Consider the following 19,806-nt stretch of genomic DNA (forward strand, 5'->3'; position numbering starts at 1 on the left):
GTAGAGTGGCCTGTAAAAGGCGTATGACAGTTTAGAGGACTCGGAGTGCACACGGATGAAGATTCTCTGGTCTGATGAGACAAAATGTGAACTCTTTGGGCAGAACTCCAAGAAGTGTGCCGAAAATGAAGGGAATCTCAATGCTTTCTCAATCCGCTGTATACTCCATATTATGGAAACATGGGGAGCAGGATAGGTTTAGGGTCAACTGATGCCCCCTCAGCCCTTCTTAAGGCTCAATTAAGTGCTGGCAGTAAACTTAAGCTGACCTCGTTTATGTGACTCATCGGTAAAAGTGCTAATAAAATAAAGAGCCTAAAGACCGTCACGGAGACCAGATGATGAGACCCTGCCAGCTGTGTTTACACTCAATGGAAGTAAAACACTTAACACCCCAAGGGGGAAACAAACATTATATCACTCGGGGTGTCCCCCTTCCCTTGGTGCCCTCAGCTTTGAACATCTGATAATTCAGAAAAAGAGGCTGTAACCCTAAGCTGCCATTTGCTGTGACCACAGACGTGACATCAGGTGGAGCGTCATTATTGCTTAATGGTTAATCCAGGGCTGATCAGGACAGAAGACACATGTCACCTGCAAACTCCAAACCATTCCAGTCCAATTCTAAAGCCCCACTTGATTGCTCTTCTCGTCGCAGCAGGAGTCGAGCTGGCCAGAGGGTACGTCCAACAGTGACTGCTGCAGACAGCTTTACTGCAATAAGGACCAATATGCAAACCATATTCTGCACCCACCAACTCCGACACACACCCACAGGGGGCTGGAGACCATCCTTGCAGCAGCAGGCACACGGCAGGAACCAACCCTGGGAAGGACGCTAGACCATCGGAGAGCTCATTCACACTAATGTGACACTATAAGTGGTCACATGAGGCACAATTAGAGTTCACATCTTTAAACTTTGGTAAACATATGACCAAGCCAGGACCACTCATAGTGCAAGAGCAAACAAACCACCCAGTGAAGCGCCTTGGGAAACATGTAATGTGAAATGAACAATTCCTTCTATTTAAAACAGGACCACTCCCTGACAGACCCAGGTCCACACCGACCCCGTCTCAATAGATCTTACAGGGTGACGTCCTTGCCCGGTGTCATTTGAGCAGCCTGCTACTCCGACATGTCTCCCATCTTTCAGCATCGTTCTTCTGCTGCTCGGCGCTCTGCTGTTAGCACTCTGCCAGCTGCCTTTGGCGCTGCCACTAAATCAGGGGGATCTCTCTCTCGAGTGGACTATCTGAACATGATAGCTGGCGCTCAAGGAATGCGAACAAAAGGTCGGGGGCTTCCCAAAAACAGAGAAACCCGACCACTAAACACGTCTGTCTGTCAACCTCTCAGACCCTCCACCTGTTGTCACGTCTGTGGTCACACCAAACAACAGCTTAGGGTTTCAGCATCTTTTTCTGAATTATCAGATGTTCAAAGTCAAGTCCAACTGAGATGTTTGTTGCTTGTGATTTGAATTAAAGATTTACATGAGAAGGACAAGTGGGGAAGTCCTCAGGTCACAGCTCTGGACTAAAAGGTGCCAACCCGGGGAACACCCGAGTGAAGCCGCATCTCAGTTCGGTGAGTAGCAGTGTGGCATAGTGGCTAAGGCTTTGGACTTCAACTTGTGAAGTTGTGAGTTCAAATCCCGAGCAAGTCACCTGACCTGCCTGTGTTCTAATTGGGAAAACCAAAAGAAATGTAACCAATCGTATCTCAGCTGTTGTCTTGGATACAGGCATCCGTCCACCACATAAGTAAATGCAGGTGAGTGGGACACAGACCAGCCCTGCACGAGAATAAGCGAGCTTGTCGAAGTGAAGGAATTAAGAAAAACACGAGTCAAGTAAACGGCCCAGGGAAGCGCTTTATAAATACACAAATTACAAGGAAAGCCAAAAATGCTAAGCCGTCTGTCTGCTGTTAAATAAAGTTACTGATGCTATGTCACACGTACAGTCACAAGGTAGACAGTTTATTTTTACTGGTCGACTTACAGTAAATAAGTATTAATGAGAATCATTTAAAGTAGAAACAAATAGAAACCTGAAGATCCCGTTTATGTTGGTATGACTGAATTTCTAAAATGTTTTTAAAATGACTGTATATTTAACAATAATAAAAATAACATTAGGTCTGCTCGTGACAAAGTTAGGCCCACCTTTTTACTAATTCCTAGCACTGCCACCATTCCATGCTACGCTATTGTTTTATCCATTTAATTTTTTTTAAGTATTTTTGTCAGCTTTTCTGAGGGGACACACAAGTAAGAATGTCACTGTACTGAATACGCATCACAATATAGTTGATTTGACTTGAGATCTGAAATGTCATCCAAGACCTCAGCCTATCCTTCTTACAGAAGTCAAAGAAATACTCCACTCAAAAATTATTTTTTATATATTACTTGCCCCAAGTAGTTCATAGTAATGGCAGAGAAAAAAAATGTAAATCTCATGTTTTCATGCAGAACAGCGTTAAATCAAACAGGACCCAACGGTGACCAACACTGGACAACAGCAAACAATATAAAACGCCCATGAAAAACTCTCACATTACTCACGTCACATAATTCACACGTCAAGTCATCCAGTCGTATGTTCAGAACATGCTAAAGTATTGTTAAATAAATTGCACCAGGAAGTGAAAGTGGTCCTCACACAGGAAGGAAGCCCCTTCACATGAGGTCAAGCTTCTGAGTGAAGACAGGACTCTTGACCAATGAATACAGGGCTGAGATGAACTGCAGTCAGTCAAGGCCGGAGTGCTCACGGACGGCTGCTTCCAACACTTTATTTTACAAACAGATCTTCTCCTAAGGTCCCAGAACTGAGGCACAGTGTAGTCAAGTGCTGTGGGGGTCTGAGCAGCACGCATCTGCAGGAAGCTCTTTGGGTGCCTGACTGACTTCCACCTGCACTCGTTCTGATCTTTTATTTTCTGCCTTCACTAATCCTCTGGTGCTTTGAAATGATCCTATTCCATTCTGCATGAAAATCCGTTTAGTTTTTAAGCCCTGCAGTGACTCCTTCCATTTGAAAGCATAAACTTGGGGAATGCAGACATGAAGCAAATTGTGTCTGTTGATATATATGGCGATGGAAAAAAAAAATGCAATACTTTGTGCTGCATAATAAACACATGAGAATAACAGTGAGAAACAAATGGCATAACAGAACCACACCAACTATGAACATCAAGCAACAGTCGTCTGGTGTGACCACCTCTGGCCAATAAGCCTTTGTGGATGTTAAGCAGGAGGACCTGACAAAGCTGCTAACCATTGGCCGGCGGAGGATCACGTCTACAGATGATGCAATCCATCGCACCACCAGAGTCAGGAGAGAATGGAGGACAAGGCAGTACATCTGCACACTGACATTCATTTATCAGGCAGCTATAAGTGGACTGGGATGCTCCTGCTGCAGTGTCAGGCCAGCGACATGGGGCCCGTCTCTCATACAGGTAACCGTGTGTGCCATTCAGCATGTGGACCAGGCTGATGTATTGGAGATTGGCCTCCTCTTTTCAGACCTTCCTTAAATTCTCGCCCTTCTCTTTCAGTCTACCTGTTTGTGTGTTTAAGCTGTCATCCATCACCTGTCCCGTGTTCCTCATATTTGTCCCCGTTTGTGATTTATCTGCTCTTCTCCAGCTCCGACTATCTGCCTCTTCAATGTTCTTATATCACAGCACTAACAGGTCACAGCTCCTCTGCATTTTGAAGGCCATGTTCAAAGCAAACAAAACCGAGGACTCAGTGAAGGTCCTGCTGATGCTTCCTGGTCCAGCACCTCTGCTCCCCAGCTTCACTCCATGTTATCTGTGTAATACCAGCTAAACCCCCCCCATCATTCAGAACACACTGCCCAGTACCTAGAATGCCTGTCTGTCTGTCTGAACAGTCTGGTCAGGGAGAGGTTCTCAATTGGGGGTCACAAAGTCAGATCCTGGCTGGGGGTTTCCATTCCAGCCACTTTAATTATTACCTAATTACTTCTGCTAATGGAGCCTACTCTGTGGCCTTGATTTTTTATTGACTCAATTTTTTAGATTTTGAAGCCTATTTACTTTTTTCTTTAACTATGTGCCAGTTGATTATAAATAGTGAGCTGCTCCAATAAATAATCTCAACTGTCTGATGTGTCTAAGTGCATTTCCAGTCTTGTGTGAGGGTCTCGCACACATTAACCCCCCTTATCATTTTAATAACTAGACACCATCTTTTGCTGTGAATGAAGTGTGCTGCTCGACTCGACAATGTAAAGTCTGCTCCATCAGCAGCTCGGACTGCTTTACTAATTAAAAAAATAGCTGCAGCCCCCCAGGAACCAACCGCGAGCCCCCTGCTCTGGATCAATCAGTAATAAAGCTCTCACAGGGTTAACACCCGGCTCCCATTCCATCCCAAGGCCGGCTGGTAGCTTGTTCCCGGTTATTTGGATCCCATAAATCGGCCGCTGGAGCAGGACACTTTGAACAGAAGGGCACGTTAGCACATCAGCCCTGCAACAGTCCATCCATCTTTGCTCCATTCCTTTCATCACTTCTAGGGGGAACTCTGGCCAGACCTCAAAATGGATTATCTCAAGGCCTTTGGGAGATTTGCGCCATCCTTGTAACACTGGACTCGCTCAGGAATACCCTTACATGGAAGTGCCCCCCCCCCACCACATTAGCCCACTCTGTGTATTGTGAGGCATTTCACTTTAAAATTCAATCTGTACCCCTCAGATCTCATAACCCAGTGCCCAAAAGGCAAAACAGCAAGTTTCTCAGAAGCCACGCCAAACATTACAGAGCAAAAGCTGCAGGTTCAAAAGCAAAGCATCACAAAAAAAGCACAAGCCATGCTGGGGGTCCGGCAGGCCAGCTCACCCACTGAGGCAGTCATTTACTCACCACAATTTTTGAAATGTCAAATGGTGGCTCCTTGGGCTTTTCTGGTTCAGGCACTGGCGTGGGTGGAGTTGGAACCGGGGGTGGCACCTTTGGTGTTGCAGCTGCCTTGGCCGATGCAGGTGCTGCTTTGGTGGGCACACCAGCAGGCTTTTTCACAAACAGGTCCTTTTTGGGGGCCATCTCTCTGTCTCTCTCTCCTTCGTGTTCCCCTTCTCAAAAAACAGAGCTGCTCACTAACTGTGGCACTCGTGCTGCCTCTGCCGCTGTGCAGACTCCCCCAGGGTCTACAGAAAGTGGGTTGACTATTAATAAGCAGCTCTCTATTGACGTCACACGTGTTTTAGTGTGGCGGGCCTTTAGTAGGGAAGCTGATCAAAGCCTTGTAAAGCCAAACCTATTTATGCCTCTCGACAAAAAGATTGGCTTTCAAAACTGACAACAGGCATTGAGGACAATGTGGCACGTCTGGCCATTTGTCACTGCTGAGGACAGCATTCTGCACAGGCGTCCACACCAGCGACCCTTGCTGTCCTGTGATACCAGCTCCCAGATGACCCCCCAATATCCTGAAGATATGTGCCCTACCAGAGACAAGTTCAAGGTTTGGACCGCTGAGGACGATTTGAAACTGACAAGATAAAACAGGACTCATTAAATGCTTTCCGGTAACGTTAAGAGAAACTGCAGAATTGTGGCCTTTAAGTGGGCACTGTAGACTTGTAAGATGTCGATGCTGTGTCTGCAAGTAAATTCAGCTACATAAGTTGTTGGTAAAGGCATCTTTGGAGGCAAAGGGACAGAATTTGGTGGGCAAAGGAGAATCCACCCACCCTAATGACGAAGTCACTGGACTTTATAGTTCAAGTCCTCCCCCAACTGAATCAGTGTTATTATGAGCAAGTGGCATCACATTATGGAAATATGGAGACAGCCAGTCTGTGTGGTTCAAGTGAAGTGCCCTGGGATGGTGTTCATAACAATACAATGAGATAAATTGTTTCTTTAAAAGTGCAGGATATGTCTCGGTGCCCAGGGAAATCCGACAAAACAAATTCCACAGAGACACAGAACCTGCCAGCTGATGGCAACCAGCAGTGCCCATAGAGCCGGGAGCACCAATGTGCTAAACCCACAGATTACCAGAGGCGTCCATAGTCTATGGCTTCATGACCTTGCAAAGCCTTCGGTGACATTCAGAGTGATGGCCATGGACCACAATGAACCTTGTAGACCGGAGTATAAATAAATGTTTAGGGATACGTTTGGTATTTGTCAAGTTATTTTTTCGAAGTTATTAAATACTAGCTGTGTAAGCCTGAGCAGTAAAAAAAACCTGGGGTCCTGGAAACTATTGAAATTGTCAGAAAAAAAAAAATTGAAATGCAGAGATGTCAGGTAATTAAAAGGAACTACTCTGGGCATCTCCCTCCTAGGAGGTTCCGTTGTTCGGACGTGCTCACAGAGTTTTGTGTATTAGCAGCTAAGCAACTGTGTCTTTCTTCAGAGGTTTCGTTTTGCTGATGTGCTCAGAGGTTTTACTTTGGCAACAGAGTCGCCTTCTTCTTCCGACTTAATTTGGGGCCCCCTTGCGGGCTCTCTGAGCTTCATGCTGTAGTAGCTTCGCACTTCCAGGCCGCACAGAGACAGACAGACACACTTCCACACGTAGACGTTTAGTTTTCTGTATCCTCAGAGATGGAGCCTTTACCCCGACTCCACCTCTCATTTCCGGGCCAGACAGACAGACAGACAGACAGACACGTAGATGTTTATATGTAAGATTGCTCTGTATGTTGAGATTGCATGCAAATTGTGAAATTGGAGTGTCCATTGTGATTTTGGTTCTTCTCAATCATGGGGTGGTTTTCTGCAGGTTTTTGAATGCTGCAACCGCCACTGCTGCTTGATAGCGATTTGATTGCCTTTTCTCATGCTTTTTATAAATAAGCTGTCATTTTGAACCACTCTCGCTAATTTGAAATCGCCAGTTCACCAAACCTGCATGTATTTAGGGATGTAGGAGAAAACCCCACATGAATTTGGAGAATGAGAAAAGTACAAAACATTAGGGCATGAGACCCACACCCAGGACACTACTATGCCACCCTACATGAGATCTGTACCCAGCATTCACTTTGCTAATGAATCACAGTTTCACTGCTAGCATTATTATGGTGCTCTCTGTCACCCCAGCAGCAGTGCACCAACTCGCCTGACAAATGGCGGGAACTGCAGTGGCCTTCAGAAATGGGCGACCACAAACTCTCTGCCTTATCCTCTGAAGCTGCACCACAGTGGTCCTTAGGGGCTTTCTGTCAGTCTTTATCTGGTTTGTTCACATCAGACCTAAGAGCTACAAGCCACAGCATAAAGGGCATCACAAGTCGATGAGGACTCTAAACCCCCGAGTTCGTTTTGTTTTCACAGCCTGGCTACACAAAGCATTTCAACAGAAATTCAGTGTCACCATAAACAGCTTCAACCATCTGCATACTTGTGCTCTTTTTTACTTCTTCATGATAAAGTCCACCATTGATGTTCCACGTGAGAGGACAAATGAACAGGAGGGCATTGTGACCTCAGGAATCAGTCAGCAAATGCGTCACTTACCAGTTTTAATTTCTTGTCATAAACATACATCAGAAAAGCTTTGCCAAAGTGGGCATATTTGGTACGATTTAAGGTTTCTTTTGCATTCGAACCAGTCTCCCATAGGCACTTTTTTTTTTTTTTCATTTCTAAAAAATGCTTCACTTAGGAAGACATTTTCCCAATGTACTCTGATTGTTAAGAAATAACTCTGACTTCAAAAACACCAGAATTATCATTTAAGTCTAAGGTTGTAGAGTTTGAAAAAAAAACGACTCTCTAGTCAGTAAATGAGGGGTCTGCAGGTTTAGTTTTAAGCAGACTATGGTGAGGAAGGCCAGAGACGGAGTAGGCAGTGTGTTATGCTTCAGTTTATATGTTCCTGTTTTGTGTAGAAGATCTAAAGTCAATACCCCAGGTCAAGATAAGTATTGGAGAAAAACAAGGCTAAAAGTTATTTCCATGCTGAAAAGGAAAGAGGTTAAAGAAACAACAGCTCAGCTGTACAGCACACGTGCACACAACACACACACACACAACACAAATGCATAATGGTCACAATGTTAAGCACAGACAACATGTCTACCATAAATGTTACACTGTAGAACAGTTGTCATCATTCAGTCAGTGGCGTCTAGACACTAATAGCAGATGTGGCTCCTTCACTGTGCATGTCCGATCACTTGTATCAATTTTTTTTTTTTTTAAAAAAAACAAGGAAGGTATGGTGGCACAGGAGCAGCAGTGCTGTCTCCCAACTCCAAGAACCTGGTCTGATGCCCAATTGGAGTGCTTCTCGTGTAAAGTTCTTAAAAGGGGCAGGTGACCTCCAGCCAAACAGACGGACTGACGACTAAGCTGCCCTGTGGTGAGTGACTGTTGCTGTGCAATGGACTGACATTTCATTAACAACAAGCCACTGTACTACTTGTACTATTATGGAAAACATGGGTTTTGAATGTTTGGGACTGATGGATGAAGGAAGAAGTTTAAGTGGCTAATTACCATAAAGTACCTCTAAACTAAAATATATTGCTGTGCTCTGCCTAGTTTAGACTTTCCTAATAAACAAAAATGTCAGTGAACGGTGACAAGATTAGACTAATAGAGGACATCACTGGACTTGAGAGTAGAGGATTCTGGGAACAGTGGCACCCAGGAGATAGACCAGTCAGTGCCTTAAGTAGGCCTCTGTGAGCTAATAAGAGCAGACCATCAGATGTCAATGAGCTGAAAAACAATAAATAACATTACAAAAATACACAGCATGCCAGTCAAATGCCCCAAGCTTTTCAAAGTTATGTTTTATTGTAGAGGCATGTCTCCCTATACTTTTATAACACGATATATCAATATTTAAAGTAAATTTGTTTTTCTAAATCTTCTCGCTAGAAATTAAGTAATTATCAAGCTGAAACAGAAAATCCGGTCTACTATGTCTGGTATCAAAGCTTAGAACTGAACATTTCCGATGAAATGACAAAAGTCTAACAAAAACATAATCCTTCAGTGCCAGTTTATGTCAAGAGGACATAATGAAGGCTGAGCAAAGTGGCAGTCTAGAGAGAGACAGACAGACAAAGAAAGAATCAACTGAAGGACATAAAGGAGGAAGTGAGCTCCGTTGTTGGTCCAAATTTTAAAAGAAAACAACTCTCGAGTATCTGATTAGATAAATCTTAGGCATGCAAGAAATGACATCAATATTCACACTCTCTCTACATGATATAATAATATGATACACATACAGTATGCACACACACTGTTTTAGAACATCTTTTACCAGAAACAGCACAGCAACATTGATGCAGCAATGCTAACCAGTAGGCCTTCATGTCCCTGCCTATTCAAGTACAGAGATTATATTGAATTTGGAGTTTTCTTGTTTGCTTCTCATCATTTGCACATCATTATATCAAATCAAATACATTTACAGATTACAGAAGTTGACATATACTCAAGACCCTCCTCCTAAATTATATTCAAAATAAACAATAATAAAAAACAAACATTACCAGCTATGTCTGGAGACTGCTCAAACTCACATCAGCAATTGTATTTGAAGTACATTTTTAAATGAAAGTAACATCCACAATTGTGTACAGTACTTATATGATAAGATTTTGAATGTGATCATTGATTTGGTTGCTCAGTAGGTGCCTGTGGTCACTATGATGGCTGACATAAATTCACAATATACTTGACTAGTCTACAGTGTCCTTGCATTGGTAGGCCTATTGGTTGTGGCAGTGTGTCCACTGCTGCTTCATGATGCCGTTACGTGGTGTTCATTCAATCCCAAAAGCTTTGAGCTCGCTTCTCACTCTCTTGAGGTATTCTGGATCAGGGTATCCATAGCTGTATAGAAATTAAAAAGAACACGTTATCCCCTGGGCCTAAAACTCTCCCAGTACTACTAAACATATGCTACTGATATTCATTTTTTTCCCCACAGTGTTTATAATTGTTTTTATTAAAAATACTCATCAAAAAGACTCTACAGTATAGGATAGAGCATGGGCGCTAGAAGCCACACCAGGAGGTATGAATGTCTGTATCACTGTACTGATGGGTGTCTTCTCCAGAACTGGTTCCTGCACTGCTGATGAAAGAATGTTGTCAGAGGTCAGGGTGTTTATTTCCCTTACGTGATTTGTCACTTGCACATTCATTTGCAGATTCACTGTTGCTGTATGGTCTTGACTACAGATAAGAATACTGCTTTTTGTCTTAGGAGATTAACTAAATTGGTATTAACCACTTAGGACTATGCAAGTAGCCTTTATTATATTGTGATCTTCCAGTCCCAACCTGGGTAAGGCTAGATGGAGCTGTTGATGACATACAGCAGGGGTGTTTATTGAGGGCCACAAATTACACTTTATAATCACAAATATGGCAACACACAACTACCACCAAAACAAGACACACAGGTGCCTCAGTGCACATCACACATATTCCTCCTGGAATATTTCTTGAAAACGGTCTCTATGTCAGCTTGTCTTTCTTGGTTAGGAAAGCCCCCAAAAGAGCCAAGGGACCAAAATCAGCTTTGATTGAAGTACAAGGCATCAGTGTATAAAGTCAAGTGGGAGTGGCAGTCAGGACAAATGACAGCAAAGCAAACTATATATGTTTACACATGCATTAATGTTTATCACAATCAGATGGCATTTGATAACATTAAAAAAATTGTAAACATGTTATTTATTACAAAGACCATTCACAGCTGGTCAAAAACAAATCACGTTTAACATGATTAGAAAAGCAGCATTTTCCATCTACATTGTGTGTTAGGTGGTGGCAGTCAGATGGCCAGCCCTTGAGACTTGTGCAGCTTTAAAAAGTGAGCACTGCAGCAGCTGTGGTGTGTGTGATGTTGGTTTACTGTCTCCTTCATGAGACTATCATGTCTTATGGCATATCAGACTAAAATGCTTAAGTTATTTATGCCAGGGTGGCATGTCACCTTCTTTTCATTTTTTTCTTGTTAGGTCATTACAGGCAGTCTGTTTCCATCCTAACTACAGATTATTAGCAGCACGACGCGAGCAGACACATTTTAATGAGAGGTGTAATGTAAATGATATACAGATAAAGTAAAAGGCGCACATTAAAGGGGGTCTAAGAAAAGTAACAATAATTGCAGGCCATTTTGAATATTATTGAAGTGGGCTGCTTTACAAAGGTTCAAAGGGTCTGACCAAAAAACTACAATGAAGCTTGAAAATTATTTAGAGACCATAATACATCTGTAGTATTCTAAGACGTAAACACTGCAGTTAGATTAAAGTCCTTTTCTTTCCTGTTTGGGTCTTTCTTGAATTCAGACTCCACATTCCTTTCATTTTGTCTCATTTCGCGATTGTGCTAAGATGAGATAGAGGTCTGTGTCATTGCAAGTTTTTTAATTTTGTAAACAGCAAACGCTAAACCTTTTTTTTTGTGCTTAGTGACTATGTGAAATTACCCCCCACTCAAGTAGCTGCCACTTTAGCTTATGCTCAGAGGGCAAATAAGCATTATATAAGGGTTATAATCTGCTCCGTATTGTTACTTTACTGGAAAAGCTACATTTGTCATCTACTCAGATCTTCAAGTAATTCTTGGTTCATGAAATAACTGCATAAAAAAACACTACTTTAAAACTAAAAGCGGGACATGCCCCTATGTGCCTTTGTGGAACCTTTTCTATTCCGTTTCTCTTCTTAGTGTCCTGCTGTGGTGCTTGAGAAAGCTGGTACTCCTGTCCATTACATGATACACCAGAATGACAGAGACTATCAACAATCACTGCCATGGCACCAGATCATAATACAGTTTGTACAGTTGTGTACTTCAACATGCAGAACAAGAGACTGCAGAATTCCCCAACATAGACGGTGGACAGTTGGATTGCCTCAGGAGATTTGTTTCAGAAGATTGTGGACACATAAATTCATTTTTTAAGAATGCTGTTAACTGGCTATATCTTTACTAACTTAAACTTGTGTCTGCATGACTTTTTTGCATTTTACCCAACACTTTTAACTTATACATTATTGTTTCTTTATGTTTGCAAATGCCATTTTACTGCTGCTATATTGTATTTGACATGATTTAAGGCCCCGAGCCTGTATTATCAGAAAAATGGCACTATATACCAGAATACACAATTGATTTTAATTGAATTCATAAAAGTAGGTCTTACCAGCTTTGTCCTCCATTCATACTGGTCTTGTGATGAATATCATTCCAGGTGACCATATTTTCTGTCCCTGTTGTTCGAGAAGTTCCAACGGTAAAAATAAGCTTTTGATCAAATGCCCTCTTGAGAAGTGCAAGCACTTCTCTGCCCTCTTTGTTGTCGGGCAGATAAGCTTTCCTGTAAGCACCTAAAAAGGGTTTGCCAGGATTTGGGTGCTTCTCCTAGAAATAAAATACCTCCTTAGAAACAGGATTACTAAACTAAAAGGAAAAATCAAATAATTAGAATAAACATAATTTGGCTGAAAACATAAATGTTCAAAAATCTTACCGTCTGTATTCCATGAGGAATGTCATAATTGATTTGTATTGTACCACATCTGAACCCAGGTAGAGATGTATGTATTGTATGAGATGTCATGATTCCATCAGGCTGGTCCCCCGTTATTTTTCCATGCACAGCTTTACAGATGGGACATACTGGATTACCTTGCTTTGCTCTTTTCCAGCAATCTCCACAGAACTCATGTTTACATGATAGTGTAACTTTTTTTGTAAAGTTATCAAGGCATATGGAGCACAGTTCTTCATCATCACTTTTCTCCTTGCATGCTTGACCTGATGCAGAACTAACTGGGGAAAGCTTAATATCTTGAAATATCTTCCTCCCTATTTTCTTCTCAATCTCCTTCACAGTCCAGTACAAGTGCTTTATAAAACCTACAAGTATCCATTGGTCTTTCTCCTGATAGTCATTAACATAGGGATGACTGGAACGGATTTCTTGAAACATCAACTTTGCTTCCTCCATGTCCTTTTTGTTCTTTATAGATCTCTGCATCAGGCTGCCAGCCACTTTCTGATAAAGATCTAACAGTGCTTGGCAGGCGTGACTTTGGAGGTTCAACCTGGCATCGCATGACGCTATGGCAATCTTCACTGAACTGCTTGATCCACTGTTAGTTTGCTCATCAACATTCACTCCGAACTTGGTTTTTAATGACTGCAGCTGTTTGCCAAACAAACACTTTAGAAAATCCCAGTGTATTTTACACATCTCTATGTCTTTTGATAGTTCTGAATCTTCACAGAAAAATTCAATTTTCTTATAGTTTTGTTGTCTTGCTGGCCCCACTACTGTAAGACCATGTATAAACTGATCAAGGTCTGATTCTGGGCCTATGAGCCGATAGCCCTCTGCTAACTCCATAAGTTCAAACATTGAGTTATTTGGCATTGCATTGAAACGCTCCATGATATGATCAGAGTATGGTATAGTTCTACTGCCTAGAACATTAATAACGGACTGACACAGGTCACAGAAGCGTTCCTTTGCGCTCACAAAGTTCTCATGCTTTTCTGTTGGTACTTTTGGTCTGAAGGATATGGACACCTGTGCATCTATCTCGACTCCTGTGTCATGCTCTATAGCTCTGATCTTCTCTTTGAAGGCCTTGCAGATATAGTTATAATGGAAAACTGACAGTGTGACATTGTCCTTGTCCACAGGCATTCCTGATGTTCCTTCTGCACTTTCATTTGCTTCCTGCCTTTGTCCCACAGCACTTGTTTCAGTATGAATGCTTTGGTCAATTGCTGTACTTTTATTTTCATTAACAGAATGCCCAGGAGTAGAACTGACACCAGGAAGTTGATTTCTTTCATTCATAAACATAGACTGCTCCAAAGCAAGAGAATGTTGGGTTGGTGGGACAAAGACTGTAACATTTTCTCCCTGCCCATCCTGAAAAACAGTAGGCAGGTTTTGTAAATTAATGGAAATAATTTTTTCATTGACTGTTGCAATATCAAGTTTGAAACCAGGCAGTTGGAAGATGCTACAAAATTATAACCATCATGAAAATTACATGGATAACCTCCACTGTGAAAAAACAAATGCAAATACCACACAGAATTTTAACTAAGTTGTAGTATAAATAAAACAACTATAAAATTACAGGTGCACAGATGAAAGTCACTTATAAGAATCCAACCCATTTCAAACACGCTGAATCCAAACACAGACGGGGGTCTGCTGGTGCCAATCCCTGCCAACACAGGACGCAAGGCAGGAAGCAATCCCAGGCAGAGCGCCAACCCACCGCAGGACACACACACACACACACCCCAAGCACACTCTAGGGCCAATTTAGAATCGTCAAACCACCTAAACTGCAGGTCTTTGGACTGTGGGAGGAAACTCATGCAGACACGGGGAGAACATGCAAACTCCACGCAGGGAGGACCCGGGAAGCGAACCCGAACCCCAGCCGCGCTACCACTGCGCCACCCCTTATAAGAATCATCTTATTTTATATGCTGTCAATGCATTTTACAGTATAAATGTGGTACTGGAATGGTGGCACGGCAGTAAATTGTTAACAGGAACAGAACAGTCAAACGTTGGACCAGGAAACTTCAGCTACACGTAGAACTGCTTGCCGATTAGGGTGGTGGGATACACTTCTGAAATAAACAACATGCCCTCTTACAGGAGTGGAGTGGTGGCTCCGAGGCTAGGGATCTGCACTGGCAATTAGAAGGTTGCCGGTTCGAAACCTGCTAATGCCAGAAGTGATCAGCGAGGGAGAGCGTAAACTTGACGGAGAGAATAAAACTGAAAAAAAGCTAAGCTTTTAGAAATACCATACATTTACAGCTGATCAGACGCTGTTCATTTTCAAATAATATTGCATTCGTGCGATGATGTTTTCTGATTGGTACTATTCAGGTCATGAAATGAAATCTTCACAATGTCACATATATTTGTCTATCATCATGAAAGTGATACCAAGTATAAACCTAAGGATTCTAAATGTGCAGAGAGCTGGAATATCATAAATTTAATGTGCTTTGTGTGGCAATTGCTGCCTGGCACTGTTGTCAGCACAGGAGGAAGGCCCAGAAGCACGTAGTGATTAACAAATGGGTCAATTTTAAGATGACGTTTTGGTGAAGCTATTTTGTTTCGTGACAAAATAAAACTACAAGATTAAAGTTGAAGTTTCCACTTTAATCACGAAATAGACTTTTTTTTCTTCACCATGTCCCCAATTTTTTTTTCTCTGTGGCTCAAATACACTTCCGTACAATATGATGCTGTTGTGAAGATGCAAAAAAAGATGATGATATGTGAAAATTTTAAAATATATTGCATCATTACACTTGCATTGCCTATATGAGAAATAAATAAAGAAAACCACCACAAATACATTTGTATCTCGCATCGAAACTATTCATCAAACGACGCACATTGATCCTATAGGATCTGCAAAGCGGCTTGCTGTCACATGTTGATAGTAAACAGAGACTCTGACTTCACGCTCCAACTTGAACACACTGTAAGCCCCCACCCAACCACTGATTTTTTGATGGTACAGCAACTCGCATAGGCGTCACATTCATTTTTGAGGACGTGCTCAGGAGACGTGTCAAATGAACGCTGAGAATGTGTGGCAGCCATGATGCATGCGCATACGCGTTCGAAGCATGAAGTATAAACTGGACCTTACTCTGCACGGATTCCTTTTTGCCCCTTAGTTACACCCATTTCACTGACTCCTAATCGTTCTCTCCTACTTATATTTCTCCTTTTCTTTTTCAGGGGCTAGAAGATAAGATAGAAGAAGATAGGACCAAACTGGTCACTAATTAAGAAAAGGGTTAGAATGAAAACTTGCAGCCACTGGGACCCTCCAGGACCGAAGTTGGAGACCTCAGAATTATAGTGTGCAGGTGCTAACTTGGCCTTTAGGTTGCCATGGATCATCATCTGGAGATCTGGAAACCCTCTGCCTGTAACAGCAAGCAACTTTGTCAAGATCATCTGACAACTTTGGATTCAGAGACTCACTGGTTCTGTATATCTGGGCTGTGAAGCAGTGGTGGCTGCAAGGGATGGTCACACAGGATAATTTTGTAGTTGTATTATTTAATTTTCCTATTATTCATATTTTTGGCAATCTAGGGAGACTTTCAAACGACAAGTATTTTTTCCCTCAGTATATACAGTACACTAAATGCCAAATCGGAAGGTCCCTCAAACATGCTTGGTAAGTAAAGCTGAAAAAAGTGTTGCGTGCATTGGCTAAGCACCTAATGTCTACTTTTGTTGAAATAGCTAGCATCACATTTTGCCAGGTTTATGCTATCTCAGCAGTTGAAACAGTATAGATGTTACAACATTCATATTTTGAGTAAGCATTTGACTGTGGTATTGTGCTTACCAGGCACTATGTTCCTCCACACCACCCTGTGCTTTCTAGCAGGAGCTGGAAAAATCATGGGACAGCAGTACTGCCTCATACACCATTCTATTAAGATTGTTTACTCTCTAACTTTTGTTTTCTTGTCTCAAAGATGTGCATCTTTATACAAGTTTAGGCAGTGCTAAAGATGTCATCATGATTTTAACAGAGGTTCTCAGTGAATATGCACAAAATGTTTTCAAGAGCTACTTCCAGGAGTTATACTGTATGAGAGATGGCAAAAGCATGCTGTCACCAAGGGAACTTCTTTAAAGGGGTTGTATAAAAACAAGGACTACTTCACTTCCTGGGTATCACTGACCTCAGTTGTACAACTTACTGATTCTGTCTCATATGCAATCTAGTACTAAGAATACCTGTCCACCTGGACAGCCCTCCTGCTGCCGAATTCCTCACTCTTCTCATTCAGTATCGCACACCTCCAAGCCCCACCGACTCACAAGGCTGCCAATCTACATGACCTCGTTCTCTCATGCAATTGCACTCCCACAAAAACAACTGTCACTCCTCTACACAAGTCTGACCACTTCTTCATTAATTTTTCTCTGCTGCTTCCCTCTTCTCACTCTTCTCTTCCCCCCACTCCTTCCTTTGTCACCTCCAATCCCTTTCTCCCACCCACTTCTCCTCCATAGTCTCCTCTGTTCTCCCTCCTCTTGACCACTTCTTCTCTCGACACCAACCCTGCCACATACACCCTATGCTTGACTCTGTCCTCCTGTCTTGACAGTGTTTGTCCTGTCTCTTCCAGGCCTGCACATGAAAGACCCTCCTATCCATGTCTTTCCGAAACACTCATCAATCAATGGACCAAGCTCAGGATAACCAAAAGGAAATAGAGGAAGTCAAAGACTCAGGCAAACCTGGCTAAGTATAAATCCCTTCTTGCATCCTTTTCTTCTGCCACCATCAAAGCTAAACTAAGGTTCTATCAGACTAGAATTAACAGCCCACCGACACACTCTCGGCTTTCACTTCCCTTCTTAACTCTCTTCCACCTCTTCCCCCAATCTCCTAGTCTGCTGAGGGCTTTTGCACCTTTTTTCAGGATAGGGTGGCTGTCATCAGCATTCAGTTCTTACCCTCACTGCCACCTATTATGCTTCCTCCCAAGCATCACCCAACATTCTCTGCATTCTCTCCACTACCTTCTAGTGATTTTTCTAATCTCTTCTCCAGTCACCCAATGTCATTGGTCCTGATCCTTCTAAATTTCTCCTCTGCCTTCAACACAAGTCAACCACGACAACCTCCTTGCCACCCTCTGACCATGGCATCACAGGGACTGCTCTCAGATGGTCCGTGTCCTAAATTTCAGGCAGATCCTATAGTGTGTCCTCACGAGTAGAATTGTCAAAGGCACACCAAACATGGACAGGGGTGCCCCAAGGATCAGTGCTGGGTCCTCTACTTTTCTCTCTGTATACCACCTCGCTGGAGTCCATTATTCAATCCTATGGGTTCTTTTATCAGTGCTATGATGATGATACACAGCTGTACACGTCATTCTTTCCTGAGGACAACATGGTATCACCTAGAGTCTCTGCATTTATTACTGATATCTCCACCTGGATGAAGGACTACCATCTACAGCTCAACTGGGTAAAAACCAAGCTTCCTGTGATCCTGGCCAGCCAGTCTGTTCAACTCCCCATCTCTGTACAGCTTGGCTCACGGTCACTAAAAGCTGCCAAGTCAGTATGCAAGCTTGGGATGGTGACTGATGAGCAGCTATCTTTTTCTGACCACATCTATACAGTTTCTCATTCATGCAGGTTTATGCTATACAACATCCGTAAGATGAGATCCTATCTGACGGAATATGAAGCACAAATTCTGGTCCAGTTTAGAATGCAAAAGTCCGTCTTGTATTTAACCAGCCGAGATAGGCACATGACATTCATCTCTTCAGGTCGCTACTTTTGCTCTCTTTAGCAGCATATATTAAGTTCAAATCCCTGATGCTTGCCTACAGAGTAGTCAGTGGGTTAGCGCCTGTGCATATGGAGATACTGGCAAGGTCCTATACTCCTTCTCGCCCACTCAAGTCTGCCAGTGTCTGGTGATGCTGCCTCTGTGTGGTATCAAGTCTCAATCTAGACTCTCTTCCTGTGTAGGGGCCTAGTTGGCAGAATAAGCTGCCCCCTTCCATTCATACTGCTGACTCCCTCAGTGTATTTCAAGAAGCAATTGAAAGCTCACTTGTTCTGTTCTGTTCTGTGAATATCTGTCCAACTGAAAAAAAATTTGCTCTGTGACCTTTCATATTGTTGGTTGAATTGTTGTTGCATTAAGTTTAAGTGCTTTATCCATTGTTAGTCTATGGATTGTACATTTATTAGTTATTACATCTTTTCATTTGTGGCAATTAACTTTTGTTACCTGTCCTACTACACTTGTTGAACAAACAGGCCCTAGCCTAATGTTACTCAATTATATTACCTCTTTAAGTTGCTTTGGATAAAAGCATCTGCCAAGCAAAGAAATGTAAATATAATACTACCCTGCCGTCTCTAACAGTACTGCAGCCTAAAAATCACTGAAACATCCCAGAGCAGAACTTCAAAAATCAGACAAATGGACACATACCCGAGTCTGGACGGGGTAACTGGAACTTGCAGATAGTGGTGGCGTCAATGAAAATCTAATAGCTCCATTCTTATCAGATATATTCCCTTTTTCCAAAAGATGGCTTATGGCTGAAAGAAGAAGCTTCTGTTAGGGTGGCGAATATAAACCAACATATTGCCAAGAGTTATACATATAACAGGCCACTCTTCGAATCACATAAAACAAGGTTGATGAGCTAAATAGTTTAATCTGTCTCACTATATACTGTATATATCTTGTCACGCTTGGGTCACAAAATTGCACAAAAACACAGGAGATTGTAGAGGCAGGAACTTTATTCAAACACTTCAAACAAACATGTCTCTTTCAGAAGTAAAACAAGCTCAGTATGCAGTTAGTTCTCAATTAAAAGAATAGGCAAACACCATAGTGGAGCACCCAACAGGAGCAGAGGATGTCTGGGGGAGGAGAGAGAAACAAAGCAATCAGCCAAAAGGACAGGTACTGTTTAGCCTTTTAAGTATGTGTACCACCACACGAAAAGCATATCACGCGACAGAGCAGCCGCAAGTAAGCCCAGTAAGTAAGGGAGCAATGTGAAGGTAGTCTATCAGCGTTTTTAAGAGGAGCCCCCCTGCTCACAATATACAGTGCATCCGGAAAGTATTCACAGCGCATCACTTTTTCCACATTTTGTTATGTTACAGCCTTATTCCAAAATGGATTAAATTCATTTTTTTCCCTCAGAATTCTACACACAACACCCCATAATGACAAC

The 19,806-nt window shown here is 42.4% G+C and overlaps 2 protein-coding genes across 5 annotated transcripts in view; both read right to left on the reverse strand.

Annotated features, from left to right (window-relative positions):
• Positions 1-5,193, reverse strand: part of LOC120525180 (myosin light polypeptide 6-like) — a 46,913-nt gene extending 41,720 nt beyond the window's left edge. Inside the window, exon 1 of one of the 2 annotated variants that reach the window (XM_039747272.1) lies at positions 4,915-5,193. In XM_039747272.1, the coding sequence (XP_039603206.1) occupies positions 4,915-5,094 (180 nt within the window). In that variant the 5' untranslated portion in view covers positions 5,095-5,193. The remainder of the gene's footprint in view (positions 1-4,914) is intronic. The other variant, XM_039747271.1, reaches the window with a different exon arrangement.
• A 2,706-nt stretch (positions 5,194-7,899) lies between these two features.
• Positions 7,900-19,806, reverse strand: part of LOC120525181 (E3 ubiquitin-protein ligase DTX3L-like) — a 41,324-nt gene continuing 29,417 nt past the window's right edge. For all 3 annotated transcript variants that reach the window (XM_039747278.1, XM_039747277.1, XM_039747276.1), the window contains 4 exons: positions 19,047-19,156; positions 12,521-13,933; positions 12,194-12,411; positions 7,900-9,861 (listed from right to left, as the gene is read on the reverse strand). In XM_039747278.1, coding sequence (XP_039603212.1) covers positions 9,792-9,861; positions 12,194-12,411; positions 12,521-13,933; positions 19,047-19,156 — 1,811 coding nt within the window. In that variant the 3' untranslated portion in view covers positions 7,900-9,791. The remainder of the gene's footprint in view (positions 9,862-12,193; positions 12,412-12,520; positions 13,934-19,046; positions 19,157-19,806) is intronic.

This window comes from Polypterus senegalus, chromosome 3, assembly GCF_016835505.1.
Source record: "Polypterus senegalus isolate Bchr_013 chromosome 3, ASM1683550v1, whole genome shotgun sequence".
In the NCBI taxonomy this organism is placed as follows: domain Eukaryota; kingdom Metazoa; phylum Chordata; class Cladistia; order Polypteriformes; family Polypteridae; genus Polypterus; species Polypterus senegalus.